Genomic DNA, 21,092 nt, shown 5'->3' with positions numbered 1-21,092 from the left:
TACTATTTGGGTGGGCATCAGTGGCAGACTGTTTTCATTGGGTAACGAAAAAGGTGTTGGAGGGTCTACCTAATGTCCTGTTATTTCAGGACAATATTTTGGTTTATAGAAGGTATTTGGATGAACATAATGTAACTCTGCACCTAGTCTTGAGGAAATAGGCAGAAGCTGGCCTTACACTAAAAAGGAAGAAATGTATGTTTTGGGTTACCTCTGTGCCCCATTTGTGTCCCACTATCTTGGTTGAGGGCGTTAAGCCCAAGTTAGAGTTAGCTTATTTAATTTTAAATGCCCTAGCTCTGGAACATAAAGATGCAGTTAGGTCCTTTCTCGTGCTGGCAGAGTTTTACTCCACATTTGTCCAAAAGTTTCAAGTGTAGCTCAAGCTAGGAAGTCTTTTCTCAAGAAGCGTATCAAGTTTGATTGGTCTAATGATTGTGAGATGGCTTTCAGAATTATTAAAAGCAGCATTAGCAAAATGCCTACTTTGGGGCATTTTGATGTAATGAAGAAAACAATCTTGACTACTGACGCTAGTTTCAAGGGTCTTGGGGCTGTTTTAGTGCAAGTTGAGGGTGGTGAGGAAAGTGAGGAAATTGTAGTGGCATTGGTTTCGCGTTCACTCAAAGGTGCTAAAGAACGCTATTCAGTGACCGAGAGGTAGGCCTTCTCATCTGTGCGTGTAATCAGCCATTGTATATTTTATCTATAGGGATTTTCTTTTGTGGTTCGATTTGATCACAGAAAATTAACACAAATGTTTTACCCCAAAAGAACGATAAAGTCACCCCGAGGATCAAGAGATGGTTGGAAGTGTGTGAGTGATTTTAATTTCCATGTTGAGCATATTCCTGATACAAAAAACAGTGTTGCTGATTGTTTGTCCAGATCACCCATAAATTGGGAGGTTGAAGTGCTGGATGTATTTCCTCTCAATTCGTTTTGTGAGAGTTCTATTTAAAAGGTTGAACGTGGAGTGTCTATAGAGGAAGACACTGAGGCCAAGGATTTCAGAGAATGTAGAGTATAAAACTGTTCTGAAAAATTTGAAGGATTTTTGGAAAGTGAGATAAAAGTTGAATTGGACAGGAGGTGAGTTGTTTAAGGCGAAAGAGTTATTCCACACATAAGGTCACCTTGGGAGAAGTCTCACCAATGCAAGAGTAAGAGAACTCTACTGATGGTCAGGGTTGGATCGTCAAGTTGAAGAGGTAGTCAAGGATTGTGTTTCTTGTGCCAGGAATTATAACTGCAAAGAGGTGTTGTATGCTCCTATGTCTCCTGTTGAAATTTCAGTAGAACCGTTGAAGAAAATGGGTTTGGATTTTGCGGATGCTTTCTATCTCTTTCCTGTGGGAGAGCGTTATGTCATACTGATGGTGGATTACATTTCTAAATGGGTTGTCCCCAATTGTGTAAGTTTCTTAGATAACAGAGTGGTGATAGAATATCTAAAGGAGGAATTTTCCTGGGAGGGTAGACACAATTACATTATTACAGACTGTGGGCTCAACTAATTCCACAAGAGATGCAAGAGTTTTTAAAGAGCCTTTCCATTGTTCATTTCAAGGCGGCTCTATATTCTCCACAAGCGAATGACTTGGCTGAGCATTTGAATAGGTTAGTCAAGTTGTGCCAGCAAAAAGCTGTTGATATGAGAATGACTTTGCCTAAAGTGTTTGATGAATTATGGTGCACTGTAACACCCCAGACGGGTAACCTCCAAGTCATATTTCTTTTGGAATAGAGGAAGAGTTGTAATACCAAGATGAATGTAGATGTTCATGATTCTGGAAATCTGTATGACAATGAGTACTTGAGGGCTTGTAAGAATAGGGGAACATTTTTGTGAGAGGTGCATTAAGAAAGATACAAGTGGAGGTATAGCCAGAGAAAGTGTGTGAAGTTGGTGCCATTGTTGTTTGGTAATACTGTGTTAGTGAAAAAATCAAGGTTTGTGGAGAAAGGAAGTTCAAATTTCAGGTGTCCTTTTGTAATAAAAATGTTGTGGATTTGGAAAATGGTGATATTTGGACTATGTGCAGGCAGTTGAAGAAAATGGGGATCAATTTTGGTTCCACTAATGTTCCATCACAGAATTGTGATTCAAGGGCTCAGACTCGCTGTATAAGTGGGACAAGACTTCCTCGCAGACGAGTTTGGTGGAAAGATTTTGAAATGTCTCTGTGTGTTAAGTATTTTATTTCTGCTTATGTTACATTAAAAGCACTTCTAAAGCGCATGTACACCAAACGGTTTCATGGTGCTGAGAGCGGAGAGAAGGGCAACAGAAACTAGATTAAGTCACAAAAAGCTTGAGTAAACAGTCGAGTCTTAAGCAGTTTTCTGAACTTATGATTTATTTGTTCGATCCTTTTATTCACTGTTTTATTGTATTTGCATACATTAGCTTATGGTCAACTACCTATTCAAGCATCATGTCATGTATTCCTTTAGTACACTTTTGAATTTTTAATACTATGTACATACATATTCAGTTAAGCTATTTTCTTTACTTTGTTTCTTCTTGTTCTTCGTACACTTGTATTCTGGAATATTGTTCCCTTTTACCTTAATATATTTAATTATTTTTATTGTGAAGAGGGGCGGTGCTATGATCTTAGCTTGCTAGGGTGAAATGTTCACCAGTCTTCTAGAAATGTATGTGTGAGCTGGAATGTGGGGTCGTAGAGATTCCAGCTGAGACTGCTGCTTGAGTGGAAAACTGCCCCATTTGGTTGGTGTCTTCCACATACCAATGAATTTTCAGGACGCTTACCTTCCTATGTGTCTTAATTGCGGAAATACTGTAACATAAGGCTGAAAGGGAATGGTTAGTGATAAAAATGGGTGCCACTGATGCAAAAACCAGGACTGAGTTAAATGGTGTGTGCTGTCTCACAAGCAGCCCAGAGTGTGGAAAGTGTTTCTTACTAGAATACTTTGTATAGTTGTAGTTCTTTATAGAAGGGAGATGTGTTGTAATCTACCTGTTGGAAAACGAGGCAGCATCTGTGAGGCCTGCACAAATAACATGACTACATTTGTCCTTCACTGAAAACCAAACCCCAACTTGGAGCGCCTGACTCTCATAGGGTAGCGTTGCAGAGCAGTCAGAGGCTTACTTAAGGGAGGTGCTGTGGGCTAGTAATCGCCCTTTGCAGGTGTGCAAAAATAACATTTAATAATTGATTGTCCAGCCTGTACTTTGCTTTATAAAAGTAAGAGTACATTTATTAAACACAAACACTACTCAGTACCATGCACCAATTTACAAATATACATAAGCTGTTGGAATTACTTTGTGACATTGCATAACCCCGCAGAGGGGGTGGGGTCTGGTACCACCACTCCCGTGTATGCACATTACCTTGCCCCCAATGCAGTTAGTTGATCATAACCTGGAGCATGGGCCCTTCGCACTGGCACCTTCCCAGTGGGGACCCACCCCATTACCTCAACCAGCATTAAAAATGGGTACACCTGCCTTGGCGACACATTACCCTGACTGAGCATCTCTTACTGACCATAAAGTATGCACCTCAACATCTTAAGGGCTAACAATCTGAGTTGTTCCTCACCTAAGAGCAGCAGCAAGAATACCTGTTTAAGCATCACTTTAGAATTACAGTACTCATCACATTTGTGTATTATTAGAATGCATTGCAATTACAGCCCCTAAAGGCATCACAGATGAAATCACAGTATTACGCCTATACAGCCAGACACCCTAGCAGGAATGCCTCAGAACATAACTCCTCTTTACTTATGACATCACCTCTATCATGTACCTCACATTACACATGTGGCCTTCAGTCCCTCTAAAAGAAATAACCAAAGTAAAATTACACCTCTTCACCTCCAGGGGATGCCCTTCTCCAGACATCCTCAACTCAGCCCTTCACTCCTCAATACACCCTCAGCTGTAGAATAAAAGTTCCAGCCCAGAAGGTATTTAATTGCTGGCTGAGACCATGAGGGGTTATTCTCTGCAAGTCCCCAGGACACTGAGGGTGGGACTTATCTTCGTTCTGTGGGGGATACTGTGTTTCTCCAGCAGCTCCCCCCAGCACATTTTCACGATGGAGGGTGATCCCCCTCCTCTGGGGGGCCACCACACACCAAAATGATGAATTCCCCATGCCTTGCAAGGCATTTTGGGGAGCTTCAGCTCCTCTTTATGAATATCTGATGAGCGGCTCTCCCTGTGTCCCGGGGAGAGCCGCGCTATGCTGCCTGTGACTTCGCCGCATCGTCAGGCCTTGTTGGGGGGCCCAGTCCCACATGGACCACCAGGTGAGGGAATGTGGCTCTGGGAACCCACCCCCGGCCGCTTGGCCCGTTTTCGGGGGCCCGCTTCCAACCCGGTCCCGTGAAGCTCCTTGTATCCAGTTCGGGGTCCTGGTCCCACCCGGGACACCCACTGGCCTTCGTGTTGGAGAGTAGCCTGGGGAGCCCACTCCTGGCTGCCCAACTGGCTCCCCATGCAGCCAGCACCCTCGTGTGCTGCCGCGGGAGCCAGCTAATCACTTCTGGTCTGCCAACTTCAGCGGGCAGACGCGTTCCCGTAGCCAGTCCGGCTGGATTGCTCCACCAGACCTCTTGTTTTGCGGGGGCCAGGGTGGGCTCCTGGCACCCCAAGGGGGTACCTTCTCTTAGGGGCAGAAAGGTTATCAATCCATCCAGCTGAGGTCAGCCCTCAGTCTGGCCCTGGTTATGACTGACTTAGAGAAATGTGACATTTCTGGATGACCCAAAAGCAGTACAAATTTAATTTTGGACTCTGCAGAATACTCCTTATCACATCCGCTACAGTGGACTTTAGTGCGTGTCTGAAATCTGTAGGCCTTACTAAAGGTAATATAGCACATGGGCTCCACATTCTCATAGGAGAATAATGAAGTGAAACACAGTAAAACACACTGACATTCCCTGGCATGTTCCTTCCCAGTGTATAAAGCCTATTCCATGTCACCACTCAATTCTGCACAAGTCCTGCCACACCCTTCATCTTGTAGCTGCTCCAGGACTGCACACGCAAGGAATCTCCTACACGTGTGCACACATATGTACATATGTGTCTGCATGTAACCAGCCTTGTGTCCCTGTGTGCAGTGGCCTGGTCATGCCAGGGGATCACCAGTAAAATCCCATGCAGTCTCTTACATCTTGAATTCACTAAGGGTGAGTCCCAACTTACAAGGCTCCCCCACAGTAAAAGCTCAACAATTGGGTGGTCAAAAAGCAAAAAATATGGGCGTCCCATAGTGTCACAACCACCTTCTAACACTACCCAATAGTTATATGTATTTCATGTTACCCCACCTACCTCCCTCAATAGCTTTTTTCACTCCTTTCACTCTCCCCCCTTTCTTAACTTCATTTTGTGAGATATTCCACCCTGCTTTGCCACTTGAAGATTCTGAGATACTGGTACTGACAGAGTGGTGCTTGGAGTTTCATTTTCTCAACAGCTCTGGTTCTTAAAAAAAAATATTTAGTTACTTCAGACTGCAATCTTAATTCATAATATATACATATTGTGGGTTGTTCCGATGTGAGTTATCCGCACTGTTTTACTCCTACTGCCATTTTAAGATACCTTACATTGAGTACCAACGCTAACTTACACAGTGGTTTTAGAATGCAGATTTTCCATTATCAAGGTTCGAATTAATTTTAGTTCTGCTTATTTTTGTTGAGCAAAGCATGTCAGAAAGGTGAAAAGCAAGGTTCTAGTGTCTGAAATTGACTAATAGTTTTCCTTTTTGGTGAAAAGTTGGTGAAGAATGGTGGTTTGAACCTTTGTAGCTGGCCTTCTCTCAATCCACTAAAAAGGAATGATGTATGGTGATCTTCCTACCATTTCTATAAATTTGTTTGAAGCATTTTTGTTAAGATTTTTTGTCTTTTTCAGTGAGGCTAATATGATGGTGTGAGCAGCATCATCCATCTTTACTGCTTGTAAACTGGTATGGTGATGCTGTTGGTCCATGTTCAAGAAAGGACAATTCATGTAAGCCCCAATTAAACACAACTTGTAGAATAGACATCTAGGGCGCTCTAACAAGAGCAATGCTAATATTGTCACTTCCCTGCACCTATTGATGAATATGCAAATTATTTGTATGCCGTTTTGCAATAGTTGGGGGTAGAGGGGGATAGGACAAGAGAGAGAAACAGATGCACCAGAAATCTTCAGGTTCAGCTCTCCTGTTCTTCCTACCGAATCAAGTGAAGTAAACAAAGTCTGCACCATAGAGTTTCAAACACAAGAAGAATGACAGTATTGAGTTTGTACTTCTATCCAGCATATAGTTCACATTCTCCAACAAGATGACTTTGCCATAAAGTGTGTGTTACCAAACTGGATGACTCTGGCACTGACTTTGTAATTCTAAACAAAATCACTCTTTTTTATAGAGTTCTTGATTTCAAATAATATTCTAGTATAGAGTTAAGATGATATTGTCAGTGCTTAGTTTCTAATGCTATTCAGCATACTTTTCTCTAATCAATTCCCTAAATCACTCTGACATGAAGTCATAACGAAATGCCTCTTCTGGAGGAAAGTAAAGATTCTAGCTGCAGCAACTAGTGTATCGATTGCCTGAAATATGGGCATTCTTGTTGGTAAACAAGTTGGAGAAGCCCATGCTCACCATTCTCCAAAATGTTTAGCAGGCTGTGTTTGTAGAATCAAGGACAAATTCTAACCAGTTTCTGTGTAAGACATCTTTTTTTATTCCTGTGAAGTGGATCTTAATAATAGTTTTAGAGGACTTAATTTTTACAGCAGCCAAGCATGAGTTAACTTATTTTTGTTTGCATTTGCTGTGTAAACAAGATAGGCCAAATATTCTTTTGTGATGAATTTGGATGCCATTGTTTCCTCAAGAACAGATAACAAATGTAATCAGCTACTTAGCGAAAAATAAGTTACTGGAACCTTGTTTTCTTTCTTTACCCTTCTCTCGAGGAGACTGCTTCAATGAGAAGCATTTTAAGCCAGAATCTCGGAAAAGTGGGCAGTATTTTTTTTTAACCTTTATTTTCCGTTTTCAAAAAACAGTTGTCAGAGGTACATATACAAGGTATCAGCAGTTCGATTGAATTTATTTATTTATTTTGACGGTTTTGTATAGCGCGAACAAGACCCTTGCGGGTATCAGAGCGCTTTACAGGGCAAATATAGGATGACAAATACATATACAACATAGAATTATGCAAGTACAGTACTGATAATTATTAAAAATTAGCATATATCTACAAGAATGTACACGTAACATAAGAAGTTAATTTATTAGCATTCCATCTAGAGTGGGCTCTTCGAAGAGCTTCCTCAACCCTGTAACACTGTGGACATTCACAATATCTTTCAGGATGAACAGCCCCCCTCTTGCTCCCTTTTCCTCTTCTTCACTTGCTTCCATACCCATGCACCCCATGGAGCCAGTGTCTACCCCCGGCCAGATAACAGCTTCACTAAGCTCCCTCCAGTGTCTGAAGTCATCTACCAATTTGTCAGCCCCCCAATGCAATTTCATATGTGACTCTTGAGCCCATTTCTGTGCACCTCTGTCCCAGCATTCTACTGTGGGGTAGTGCTGCCCCATCCATGTGATGGCTACTCTCGGTCGGGCTAATACTAAGACCAAGTGTAAGAATTTGTATACCATCCTATGTTTCTTCAGTTTTCTAATATGGCCTAACAGGCAATGCAGTGGTGTGTTGTCTACATGGATACGTGTGATCCTACGCAATTCCGTCACCACTTGTGTTCAGTACTCCTGTACTGCAGGGCACCACCGTGCTAAGTGTAAAAAGGTGGTACTACCAGCTCTACTACTTGCATAACTATCAGTTCTTATAGGGTTTATTTGATGTAGTGTCGATGAATAAAATTATAAAGAATACATTTAAATACCATAGCTCTCCACTCACTATCCTCCACTGGGATACTGAGGTCTGTATCCCATGCTACACGAGGCCTAGGTGAAGTACAGGAAGGGTCCTGCTTTATTTCCCTATATAGGTGGGTGATCAGGTGGCACCCCTGCCACAGGTCAAATGTAAGTCCAACGTATATATGGTTTGTGGGGCAGCAGGGTATTCGGGCGAAGTCGCTCTGGTAATGTCAAGCAGTCCGGCATAATGTAAGTATTGTCCCTGCCCTAGTTTAAAGTCCTCACAGGCCTGCTTGCACGTCAGGGTATGGGTCTCCCAAGCACTTACACCCACCCTTATGCCATACTTGGAAGGACACATGGTTCATCGTTTGCCGAGCCGTGGCTAATATCAATATGGGGAGTTTCCAGTGAAATGAGCCATGTTTCGGTGTTGTTTCAACGTACTGTTGCCATATGTGTGCAGTGTGATGCACCATGTATTGTTGATCCTGGATAACTCCTGATCCCTCCATAAGAGCCACAGGCACGCGTTCTGCCATCAACATTCCTGCAAGTAAGCACTTTTCCCAGTTATCATCAGCCTCTAACCATCTGGCCGCGTGTTGCAGCTCGTTGGATAATGTTACTGTTAGAAATGGGGGTCTCTAGTTAGCAGAGGTAGGTTCCTTTGTCCAAATAGGGACACTTTCTTTTAGTCAGGGAAAGGGGGAAACACACTTTAGATAACCCCTGCTTACCCCCGGGTAGCTTGGCACGAGCAGACAGACTTATCCCAAAAGCAATGCGCAAAGCATTTGTACTCAAAACATACAGCAATACAGTGATAACTCCACAAATGGACACCACACCAGTTTAAAAAATAAAGTATCTTTATCTAAACTCAACAAGACCAAAACGCAAAACTCAAACATACATATAATAAGAATATGACTTAAAAAAGGTTTCAAGCAACTTGGTCCATAGAAAACTATGGATGCGTGATTCTACACAAAGTGCCTGTAGATGCGTCAAAATTCACAAGGCAAAACAGATGCAGCGAGGGGTAGTGTCATGAAACAAAGAGATGCATCAGTTCCTGAGACCTTGGGAAGGAGAAGCCACAGTTCTGTTGCGCGCAGGAGAAGCTATACATCAAATCTAGTCTGTATGGGGAAGTGATGCGTCGACTCCAAGACGGGTCTGGTCAGCAGGTAATGTGTCAGGAAGAGTTTCAGCACATGTGTGATGCTGGAAAATCTGGGATGCATTGTCGATCAACGCAGCGGCATTGAGCGACGCTGCGTTGGTTTCTTCAGCTGTGATCCCTTGATGCATCAGTTCTTGCAGCTGCAACAGGCACTGCGTCATTTCTGCAGTGGCACAGTGATGTGTGGAGATTCTTCTCGCGCAGCTGTGCTGCATCCAGGAAAACAGCCGCAAAAAGACAGATGCATCGAGTTCTTCAGTTGTCTTCCTGCTCCCAACAGCTCCACAATGGGAATAGGCACCTCCATGCAGGTCAGAACTCTCAGCAGCAGCATTCAAGGGAGCTGGGGGTGAAGTCTTTGTGCCTGAATACTTCAGAGCAGGAGGCCAGCACTCAAAGGCCATTGGAGATTCTTCTTCAAGCAGATTCACAGCAAAGTTCCAGTCTTTGTACTTTCCTCGGCAGAAACAGCAACTGCAGGCCCACCCCACACAGCAAAGGGGCAGTACTCCTCCTTACAGCTCTTCAGTTCTTCTCCTTGGCAAAGGTTCCGCTTGAGTCCAGAAGTGATCTAAAGTTCTAGGGTTTTAGGTCTACTACTTATACCCCATTTTGTTTTTGTTCTCTTTGTGCAGGCGTGTCTGGGCCCAGTCCAAAACAGTTCTGTCCTCATGGGTGCAATATGACCACTGGGTGTGAAGACCGCATTGTGCAAGGGAGATGGCCCCGTTCAGTAGCAAGGAAATTTCCCCCACTACTCTAAATGCAGCCAAGCCGAATTAAGCTCTGCTCTGAGTCATTCAGGAAGGGCAAAGCACAGCTCAAACCCCCCAGTGAGTGTCTACAGTGAATTCACATCCCCAGCCACTCCAAACCCAGACAGTCAATCCACAAACAGGCAGAGGCACAGAGAATGGTTATACAAGAAAATCCCTACATTCTAAAAGTGGCATTTTCAAACACACACTTTAAAACCATCTTTACTAAAATATGTGGTAATAAATTCTGAGTCCGAGGGCCAAAACTTTATTTCTCTATCTTGTCCTAAGGGGAAGTTATACTTGTAAGATATTACAAGCCTTCCCCATGCTATCCTATGGGACATATAGCCTTTCAATAGTGAAAAACAAAATTGGCAGTATTTCACTATCAGGACATGTCACATACACCAGTACATGTCCTACCTTTCACCCACACTGCACACTGCCCAGGGGGGTACCTTGGGCCTACATAGGGGTGCCTTACATTTAAGAAAAGGGAAGGTTAGGGCCTGGCAAGTGGGTGCACTTGGCAGGTCGACATGGCAGTTCAAAACTGCACACAGAAACTGCAGTGGCAGGTCTGGGATACTTTTGCAGGGCTACTCATGAGGGTGGCACAATCAGTGCTGCAGGCCCACTAGGAGCATTTGATTTACAGGCCCTGCTGCACATAGTGGACTTTACTGGGGACTTACAGGAAAATCAAATGTGCCAATCAAGGAGAACCAATTGTAATAAAAATTTACACAGGGAGCACTTGTACTTTGACACTGATCAGCAGTGGCAAAGTACCCAAAGCATCTAAGCCAGCAAAAACAAAATCCGGCACAGCACAAAAAATACAGGAGGTAGAGGCAAAAAGTCTGGGGAAACCACGACAAAGAAGCCAAGTCTAACTAATACAAATCTAGTCGGGAACCTCAAGTCCCCCCTCCTCATATCGCAGGGACAGCTTTCGCAACACCACTCTACAATGTCTACTGGCCTTTAGCAATGAGGTAAGTGCTGATTGCAGTCAAGTAAAAATCATCATAGATATGGGGCAAGGTAAGTTCTGCAACACGCATAGACATTGGGGTAGCATCACCATGTTCGACACTACCTCTCTTCCCATCAATGATAGCGGTCGAGTATTCCAGAAAGCTATTGACTTCCATAATATGTCAGTCACTGAAGTCTTCCAACAGTGCCCTGGGGCGTTCCTTGCGTGGTAACGTTATATATTAAAATGGGCATCCTCTGCATACAGCTTGATCACGTGGTTAGCACTCCCAATCTGAAACCGCAGTTATCTGATTCCCGGCTCTCCCAAATTGCTAAACGTTCTATGACTAAGGCAAATATTAGTGGGGACAGAGGACATCCCTGCCACGTTCCTCATCCCAGTGGCCCTGTTGCAGAGTGACTCTGCCCAACCCTAAAGTGGCCAGTGTTTATTTCCATTTCAGGGACTTCTGAAAGGCTATGTCAGTGGTATTTGGCATGGTCCATAAAAACAATATTTAGGATCTTCCTTGTGAGTAAAATTGGATTACGATCATTTTACTCATCCATTATTTGATGGTGGTTCCATGTCATTTGGCATCTCATTTGTGACTTCATATCTGATGTCATGAGTAGTGCACTGGGGAAGTGTAGGAATCCTGCTCTTTATATGATAAATCAAAATGAGATATATTGTGCAAAGAGTCCAGGTATTCCCTTATGAGAGGATAGGAGCTTGCTCTAAGAATCCCAAGGTGCTCTTTGATCACCATCCAATTTTACTCACAAGGAGGATCCTGAATGCTGTTTTTATGGACCATGCCAAATACCACTGAAATTGCCTTTCAGAACTCCCTGGAATGGAAATTAACACTGGCCACTTTGCCAAAATTAAGATGGCAAAGTGGTGTCCTCTTCAGCTTATGCAAACTTAGGGGTGGTACCAGCCTGGGGGGTGGGCACCTATACATGACTAGCTAATTTTCCCCCTGCCATAAGGCTGTGGACAAAAGGGGTCAGTTTGCTCTCCTGTGCGGGAAGCCAGACTTGAATTCCAAAGGCGGTAGCTTGTTTGAAGCTCCACTTTCTTGGATTGCCAATCAGCATGTCATCCTGTGGGATAAAGTGTGAACACCCTCTTCCTGAGCAGGCTTTGTTTCTGACCTTCTGAGATCAAACGACTTTTACCTTTGGGTGCTAGAAAGTCGTCTCTGGTGGGAGGCTGGCAGAAACTAGTGAGCCAACACACCCAGTGCTGGTAGGTTTTCAGGGGGCACCTGTAAGGTGCCCTCTGGGTCCATGTATCAATACAGCCATACCCTGGAATCAGTGTGGGTTTATTACTATAAGATGTTTGGTACCAACCATCCCTATTTTCAGTGAAGCCATCATGTATCTGGGGAACTCATTTTCACCTGTGTCCATTACATGTTTTAAAACGCCTTCTCTGCTCACTTACACTGGCAGCAATGGAACAAACCAGCACAGGGGCATATCTGCTCAGGCAGATATGTCCTCATATGTAATATAAAGAACCCTGCATTAGGGCTGTAAGGCCTGCTGTAGGGGTAACTTATAAATATTACAAGCAATTTTAGGGGACACGACACAATTGGATGAGTGCCCTGTCGTGCTTTTACTTTGGTCCACACCAAAACATGCAGCCTGCAGTGACAGTCTTGCATGTGTTTGCTGAGGGGTCTCCTAGGGTGGAACAATTTGTGCTGCAGCCCATAGAGACCCTCTTTGGTAACTCAGGCCCTAGGTACCAGGGGAACCATTTAAATGGGACTTATGGCGAGTGCTAAAGGCATTGAAAATTGGGGGGAACAATTATACAGTTTTGGGAAAGAGATCTGGAACTGGGGACTTGGTTAGCAGGGACCCAGTGCACCTTCCGTCGAAATCACATCGAATACCAGACAAAAAGTGGGGGTGACCATGTCAACAAGCATTTGCAATGCAATAGTTCTCGTTTTTGGGACCATGTATCTATTTAGCTATGCAGCACATTAGCCTGGATGCTGAAACATCTCCTGTTCTTTAACATGGAGGTAAAGTGAGCACCAAACACGCTAGGTTTGTGAACACATGGAGAGAATATTGCCTTTCAGCGGGAAATGGTATTGTCCAAAGCTCTGTTTTAATATAAAATCAGGGCCTTTGTTGGTCATATCATTGAAAATACAAGATTTGAAAAAAATATTATAGTCTACGGATGCTCGTGGAAGACAATTTCTATGGACTGGAATCTAGAGAATGATTCTGATATTTTACTGACCTCTGACGGTCGTTTTCTATCAAGAAAGTTAAATAGAGGCAGTTGCCAGAAAAGAAAGCAATTCTGGTATCTTACTGACCTCTACTGCTCGTCTTCAATCAAGACAGTTAAATAGAGGTAGTTGAAGAGAAAACAAAGTCCCTAGGCGGAATTAGACAAGTCCTAGGGCTGATCTCCAGAGTCCACAATATACATACAAATGTAAGCATATACCAAAGTATATACAAGAGATTTCGAATGCTTGACCTAAAAAGGGGCACTTTCCTACAGGAATTTACAGTTGTGTTGTTCATCAAAACTGGGAAAGTTCAGCTTTTTTAATGATTTTGCAGTTTAACCCTAACATCTCTTCAACATTTGGATTTTGTAGAGAAATATATTTCTCAAATAGCTAAGGAACTCTTTAGAGTAAATGTGTTAAGTTCAGTATATATTTTAAGTCCTTTTCCCTTTTAGTCAGTAAAATATGATAAAATACACATGATGTGGTATTGCATTGCGTAAATTTGTCAGAAATACCAATATATGCAAATACAAAACTGTGAAAAAATACAATTGATCTGTAGCCATGGAAACAAAACACATAGGACTTGATTATGAGTTTCTCATTATAGTACGACCCAAACATAAACCCATGTTTATGCACTGGTCGCAATTACGAGTTAAAAATGTATTTCACGCATGCAGGAATTATCGAATGGGTTAAATACCTCAAGCTTCGCTAAATTTTGGCAGCTCAAACCTGGTCAAATTTAAGAGGGGAAATGTGTATGGTATTTACTGTCCCATGCCGATTTTGATGTTTTAAACGCCAAAATGTGCATGTTTTTTCCCAATAACTCATATTAGATCCTATTCATCGCACCGATACATAACTAACCCCGGGTATCGTTATTTACCAGGTGCGATAAATAGCACCTTTACTTGTAACAGACCCTTTCGTGAAGACCGATTGATTATTAGTAGTTGGGTGATTCATGACCAAGGACTTGCTTTGTTACCATCACTCTTTCACCCACTATTGCAGATGGCCTGGGCCAATAACTATTCGCCTTAATGTTTTTCAGACTCCCAATCCTGCAAGGTGGCACTTTTGCCTTCTTGACCCCCACCCTTGCCATGCTCTCCCTGCCGAAGTGGCAATGCCCGGAGTGGACGCAAAATGCTAGCCTGGTAAATGCCACATCCCCGGCGTTTATTGAAGAGTGGCAGTCGAGAATACGAGAGGTAATATTTTTCATGGTTCTTTAGCCTGTATTGTTTTTGGTGAGCCTTTGAATAAATTAGGGAATTAATGATGTTGACAATACTATATGGCAGGCTTACCTGAAAGACCACCTCTGCATATGAAGCATGATCATTCGAAGTTAAAAATTCCACACTACGTACTCTGCTTTAGCATTATAAGAGCACTGGTGCATGCAAAACTTGAATATACCAAGCTACAATAGAGACACTCAAGCTCCTTAGTAATGTAGGAGATTGCTCGGTCCTTTCTAACATCTTAAGAAAGGGGTTAGAGAAGGGCTGCTTCCATCCTTTAAGTCTCAAGATATCATTTTGATCTAGAGATACTGGACAGAGGCTGCAGCTCTCGTTTAGATGTGTAGGCATCGAGTAGATGTATGTACACCCAGCTTGTCCATTAAAAGATTCCTTTGCACCATTTACCTTACAGTCCACCGATGACACAGAGTACGTCCATGACACTGACATCAACCAGCCTAAAACACAAGCACATAGTCTGAGCCGAAACTTCACCTAACCAAATGCTCCTTTGCTAGCTGCTAGTCCGAGGATGGACTGGGAATCTGGTAAGCTGGCAAACTGCCCCCTAAAACTAATAAGCCTGTCAAGGTGCTATTACCTGTTTTTAGGATATGCATTTGGCACTCAAAGTTGGTTTTGCAAACCCTTGTGTTTACAAATCTAAACGTTGAACATTAACACGTTGTCTGTTCTTAGCCTTTGCTGCTTTTAGTAAGTCTTTGCATTTTATCATTCACTACTTAGTGTGTAATAGATTGTTTAAAAACTTACCATGGTGGTACGTCTAGCTCCTTGAGGACAAATACGAGAATAGGTTAACATTTCAAAAATAAAAGAGAAGACGAGTCAGACAACGAAAACATTAGGAAAGAATTTCTAAGAAAAAATACATTTGTTGGAGTGAAAATGAGAAAAATCGTTGCAAACAATAGAATAAGAATTGGCAAACAATAAAATAGGAACTGGTAAACATAGTAGGTCTGGCTATTTTCTGAGTGAACATGGTATTTGTTATTTGATACGTTTGTGGGGTTGGGAATGGGTGAGCAAGAGCGGCCTGTGCAGGTCAGAGCGGTTGGGCAGAATGGGGTTTGGGGGGAGAACTCGACAGACCACGACGAGACAAAATTAAAGAAATAATTAATTTTCCCTCTACATCGTCTGCGGAGTACCCCCACCCACCCTACCGCTCTTACCTGCATGGGTCACTCATGTGGGTGAGTAAATGAATCTGACAATGCATCCATGACTGAATGGATGAGTTAGATTAGTAACTGAGTGAGAGTGTTTTGAAAACTGATAAGTGAGTTCATGCAAAATGGCTGAATAACTAACTGCCTGGATGAATGGATAAGTGCATGGGTGAGTGCATGAATGGATGCATGGGTGGATTGATAGATGCAGATGGGTTCCACCAGTCTTGGAACTGAGGCCACAGACAGCAGTACTTATAATGCTATTGCAAGCTTGGTCGTAATATGTTTTCCTAGATATTCTCTTTACTGAAAACTTTACAAACAGACTTGGGGTCAGATGTATGAAGCCTTTTTATGGTCACAAATAGCCCGTTGCACAGAATTGGCCCATCTGCAACTACTAAAAAGCATTTTCTGGTGTATCAAATTCAAATTATGATTCGGTAACACATTTTCGAATCGCATGTTGGTGTTTGGGACCAGATACAGCGTTTTGAGGACATCCCTTCCAAATACCAAATTGGAATGGCATGTATTAACATATTGAGACGGAATTCCAGTCGAAAATGTTTCCTCTTTTACCATCTCCTTGAAGGAGATGGTAAACCATTCTCAAACTGAAAGGGATCCCCAAGGCTCCCCCTTCCTCTTTGTGAACATTCAAAAACACATCTTTTAAAAGAAGGCAGTGGTGGAGTGAACCACTGCCTAATCTTAAAATTGAAAATTACAAATAAGTATTTTTTGTTGAAACACATCCTGTTTTCCTTTAAGGAATGGGTTGTATTTAAAGAAAAAAATGCATTATATAAAAGCAATCACAGACCTGGTGGTCTGCTGACTTCAGCCCGGCCACCATACTTGTGATGGCTGCGATTCCTAGTGGGTTGCAATTTGCGATCTACCTCATTAATATTCATGAGGTGCGACCCACTAGAAATCAGTAATTTGCGAATCGACCTATTAGTACATAAGCTAATTTGTAAATTAGCACTCTGGTCGCAAAAATACTGGTTGGAAATTGTAACTGGTATTTTGCAACTAGATTAGTACATCTGACCCATAGTTTCATAAATCAAATAGAGATCACACCAAAAAGCTGCAAAATGTTCTGAATTAAACCAAAGTTATGTGGATTTGGAGATAGGATAAAGACAAATTTCAAACAGAAGATGGTTTATAAATTCTTACTGATGCATCAAATATAAAATATAAAAAGGCAGAACATCAAAAAGTACAACCTGTAGACAACTAATTACTGATGCAAATAGTTGCTACGCTTGCTACAAAGACAATGTGTCTGGATTGGAGAAATCGCAGAGAAGGCTTTCAATCAAAGGTGGATAAGAAACAGGCCCTGGGATTTGGCTACCAACACAACAGAAGCTAACAGACGTGTGGTTGGGGAAAGTGTAGTAGCTGAGAAGTGAAATGCATGGTGGCTGTGTTGAGCTCTCTATTCGTACTAAATGTCTTCTTCATTTAATTGCATTTTTATTAAGAGAAATATGTATTTCGATCAATAACTATCTCAAAGCAGTTTTAAAACACATGGGTAGAAAAAGATCTCAAATTTCTAAATGTCAGAATCTGTTAATTCATTGCATAAATATCAGTAAAGGTAGAGTTAATTATATTCCAATTGCATAGAACAGCTAGCATAGAAAATGCAGCATATTATAATGTTCAGTTGTTGCCCTAATTGGAGGTCTCTATTGTAGTGTTGTTGCGCATGTATACACAACACCGACACATTTCTGTAGTGGGAGCTTTATTCAAACACAACCTCTGATCTGCTCTAATTTGCCCTCCCTCACTCCTCCTCTTCCGCCACCCATTCTCCTCCCACCTCTCAACCTCATGTGCTCGTCCTAGCGCCCAGCACGTCCCACAATATTACATCTTCTCCCTTCTTAAACAACTTGAAATACCTCAGATGTGTCTGTGTGTACCAGAGTAAATAATAAGAGAAAACATCATAGTTACAGTTCTTTAATCAGGGGAACGGGTATTCGATGAGTTTGCTGCGGCCGGAGAGCTACCTCTTGAGTCACCTGCTCCCCTTCATCAGGAGACGTGGACGGTCGATGATCACTTACTGACTCAGGTGCGTCTCCCCTTATCACACTGCGGGTGTAGTCAACGGTTCTCTGACATTGGGCATGTATTTCTGAAAATGCGTCACATTCCTTGTGATCCTCTTGTCCTCTGACGCAGCCGTGATCATGGTCCCTTTTTGTTTTGTCACCAACAGTGGGTATGCATGATATCGACTGTCTGCATTTCTCTGTTGTTCTTGCCGCACCAATACCCAGTCTCCCTCCTGGATGGATGGCTGTGCAGCTTTTCTCCCTCTGTCTGCGTAGTCCTTCATCTTCTCATTTTTCAGGTTGCCTCTTGCTGCTAATTCTTCGTGCTCAGAGTCTTGATGAATACCACTAGCTACTTCTTCCCAAGCTGGTATTCTTGTGCGCACTGTGCGACCAAACATTAGAGCTGCAGGACATCTGCCTGTGATAGCATGTGGTGTAGTTCGATAAGCTCTTGATACCTCATTTAAAGCCACTTGCACATCACACTTTGAAACTTCAGCCTGCTGGATGGTTTTCTTTAGAGTGCCCATAAATCTTTCCACAATTCCATTGGCCTGTGGCCTCAAGGGAGTAATCTTCCGGGGTCTGAAATTCAGGTGGTTGGCAAATGCGGCAAATTCTTGCCCATTGAATGGTGGCTATTATCTGTTTTCACTATCTTTGGTATCCGCATGCTGCAAAAACCTCATCCAGTACAGGTATGATGGTAGCAGCTTTGGTTGACGCTATGAGTTGCGCAATTGGGAAACGTGAGTATTCGTCCATTATGACCAGAATATACTTGCCAGATTGTAATGGTCCAAATATGTCTACTGTGACATGATGCCAAACACCATCCGGCAGTTCAGACATTTGGAGAGGCGCAGGTGGATCCTCTCGACTTACTAACTGACATTGTGGGCAGTCTTTCAGTGTAAGTTCAACCATCTGATCAAGCGTAGGGAACCCGACTCTCCCCCGCAGCACTCTCTTCATGGATACAATACCTCTGTGCCCTCCATGCACTGGGTTGATGACTGGTTGGCGCAACTGTTTTGGAATGATGATCCATTTACCTCTTAGTACAAGACAATCCGAGGTGATGGACAGTTCATCCTTCACATGTCTGAAAGAGGACAGTTTATGACTGTCAATTTGTTCACTCTGTCCGGATTCCTCCAGATGCCTCCAGCTGTTTGTCAGAACGCGATGTTGTACATTTTGTAGTGTGGCATCTTGATTGGTAGCATCAAGGATGGCCTCCAGCAGCACTGCGGGTGGCTTGGCTTGAGCCACTACAAAATGGATGTATTCCTCAGCTAATGGCGGATTGGATTTGGACGTTGCCTTGGGATGTCTGGACATATAGTCAGCTGCATTTGCAGCTTTTCCCAGTTTGTGGATGATGGTATAGGTATGCTCTTGAAGGCAGATGCACCAACGCTCTATTCTGGGTGGCCTTTTGGCTTTGGGGATTTCCCAAGATGGTGATCAGGGCCTGGTGGTCCGTGATAAGTGTGAAGTGTTTTCCGTAAATAAAGATGTGAAAATGTTCGCAGGCCCAGACTACCGCCAGGCTTTTCCTTTTCGGCCTGAGAGTATGCGCTCTCTGTGTCCGTGAGACTCCGACTGGCATATGCTACAATATACCGCTGATCACTCTCTCTGTCATATTGAGCTAATATAGCTCCAAGACCTATGGGACTCGCGTCCACTGTGATTTCAGTTTTTTGTCGAGGATTAAAATATGCAAGGTTGTTGGCAGATTCAACCGCAGCTTTGATCGCGTGAACGGCTTGATCACATCTCGTGGTCCATTGGAATGGGTGGCCTTGTTTGGTCGGCTTTCTCAGAGGGTAACTGATAGTGGCATAATGCTTGATATAGCGTGCACAGTAGCTTGCCATGCCTAAAAGTGAACGCACATCCCCAGCGTCTCGTGGCCTTGGTGTATCAATCAAAGCTGCAATCTTTTCCGGATCAGGTTTCATGCCAGCGCCTGAGCAGATGTGTCCGAAGAATTTCAGTGTGGATTTGTGAAATTCACATTTGTCTTTGTTTAAAGTGAGATTGGTATCCACTAGAGCATGACAGACTCGGTCCAGCACTGTGTCGTTTTCTTGCATTGTTTCTCCATAGACGAGGATGTCATCACTGTAGTTTAGAGTGTTGGGAATGTGATGGATTACCGATCTTTCTGGAGGAGGCATGAGGTAAGATTCAAGAGATCCACAAAGTCATGTGAACCAGCATTTCATTCTTCCATACTCAGTGCAGCACATGCACATTTGTATAGTTCAGTATTGGCCCAAATTTAGATCAGTCAGCTAATGGAAAAGCCTATGGTATTAACATACCAGCTAACACACCAACTAGCAAAAGGAATAGCATGTGTGGTTTAGGGTAGATCTCTGGAATGTTACACTACGGGACCTATAACATCTTTTTGTTGAGTATTTGTATAGAGTATGTGAGTTCCTGTGTTTTTCATATAAGTATAAACTCAAATAGCATTTCAGAAAGAATTAGGTCCTGTTAGGAGGCCATCATGTAGCAAAGAGGGGTTGTCTAGTCTCACAGGAGACTCCCTGGAGATGCAGACCTCTGGGACAATGGATAGTATCGGAACCAGAAGGACTCCGATCCAACTTGAAATTAAATACCAAAAATATTTGGGCCAGTGAGCTTAAGTTACCCCCTGTCCAAAATTTGAAAGAGGACCACTATGGAGGACAAGCGACTCAATGAGAATGGATGTCCTTAACATGTCAGTTGATGTGTTGTGGATGGTCACAAAGGACTTTTCAAGGCATCACAGCTGACACCTGCTTTAATTATTTCCCAAAGTATGTGACATTGCTGGATCTAGGTTCCACCTTGAGAGTTAAGGGCCACCTCGGGTTCAATGACTATTTGGTTGTGGCTTAGCTCACAGAAGACCAGATTGAAGAATGCAGGGGTTTACACAACATTCTAGTGACCGGAATAGGCGTGTGCCATCTCCTCAATTGCTTCCTACGGACAAATGAATAAAATCATGATATGTAGTTTCTGTCTGGTTGAAAATGAACATGCCCTGAGACAAGTCGAGCCCTTGTAAAAGTGCCTCTATCATTCATCGACTTAAGACAAAAAATAGTCTTAACCCTCTATTCCACCTTCAGCACTGGTTGGGACCCGGCTAAGTGTCTTCCCTTAAAGGGCTTTCTCATCCCTCCCAGACACTGTGCACACCGGTCTACTTTGCTTTCTTTCCCTGTATCATCAAGACAGCTCGTAAAAGGGTGCGCCCCATTCCAAGTCACCAGTCACCTTAGAAATGGGAAGTGATCATGGGCATGACCATGGTGCAGGGAATGAATCACGAGCCACAAACAGAGAGGAAAGACTGTCACAGTACCACGGAGGCCATCTTAACCACTTGGATGCTAAT

At 43.0% G+C, this 21,092-nt stretch overlaps 1 protein-coding gene across 1 annotated transcript in view; it reads left to right on the top strand.

The window, feature by feature from the left end:
* LOC147734710 (solute carrier family 23 member 1-like) overlaps nt 1-21,092 on the top strand; it is a 338,504-nt gene that overhangs the window by 185,459 nt on the left and 131,953 nt on the right. Inside the window, exon 4 of the mRNA XM_086952993.1 lies at nt 14,190-14,349. Within this exon, the coding sequence (XP_086809119.1) occupies nt 14,190-14,349 (160 nt within the window). The remainder of the gene's footprint in view (nt 1-14,189; nt 14,350-21,092) is intronic.

This window comes from Lissotriton vulgaris, chromosome 1_2 (genome assembly GCF_964263255.1).
Source record: "Lissotriton vulgaris chromosome 1_2, aLisVul1.2, whole genome shotgun sequence".
In the NCBI taxonomy this organism is placed as follows: Eukaryota; Metazoa; Chordata; class Amphibia; order Caudata; family Salamandridae; genus Lissotriton; species Lissotriton vulgaris.
The sequence above is the reverse complement of the archived record's forward strand: the minus strand, read 5'-3'. Positions and strand labels throughout refer to the sequence as shown.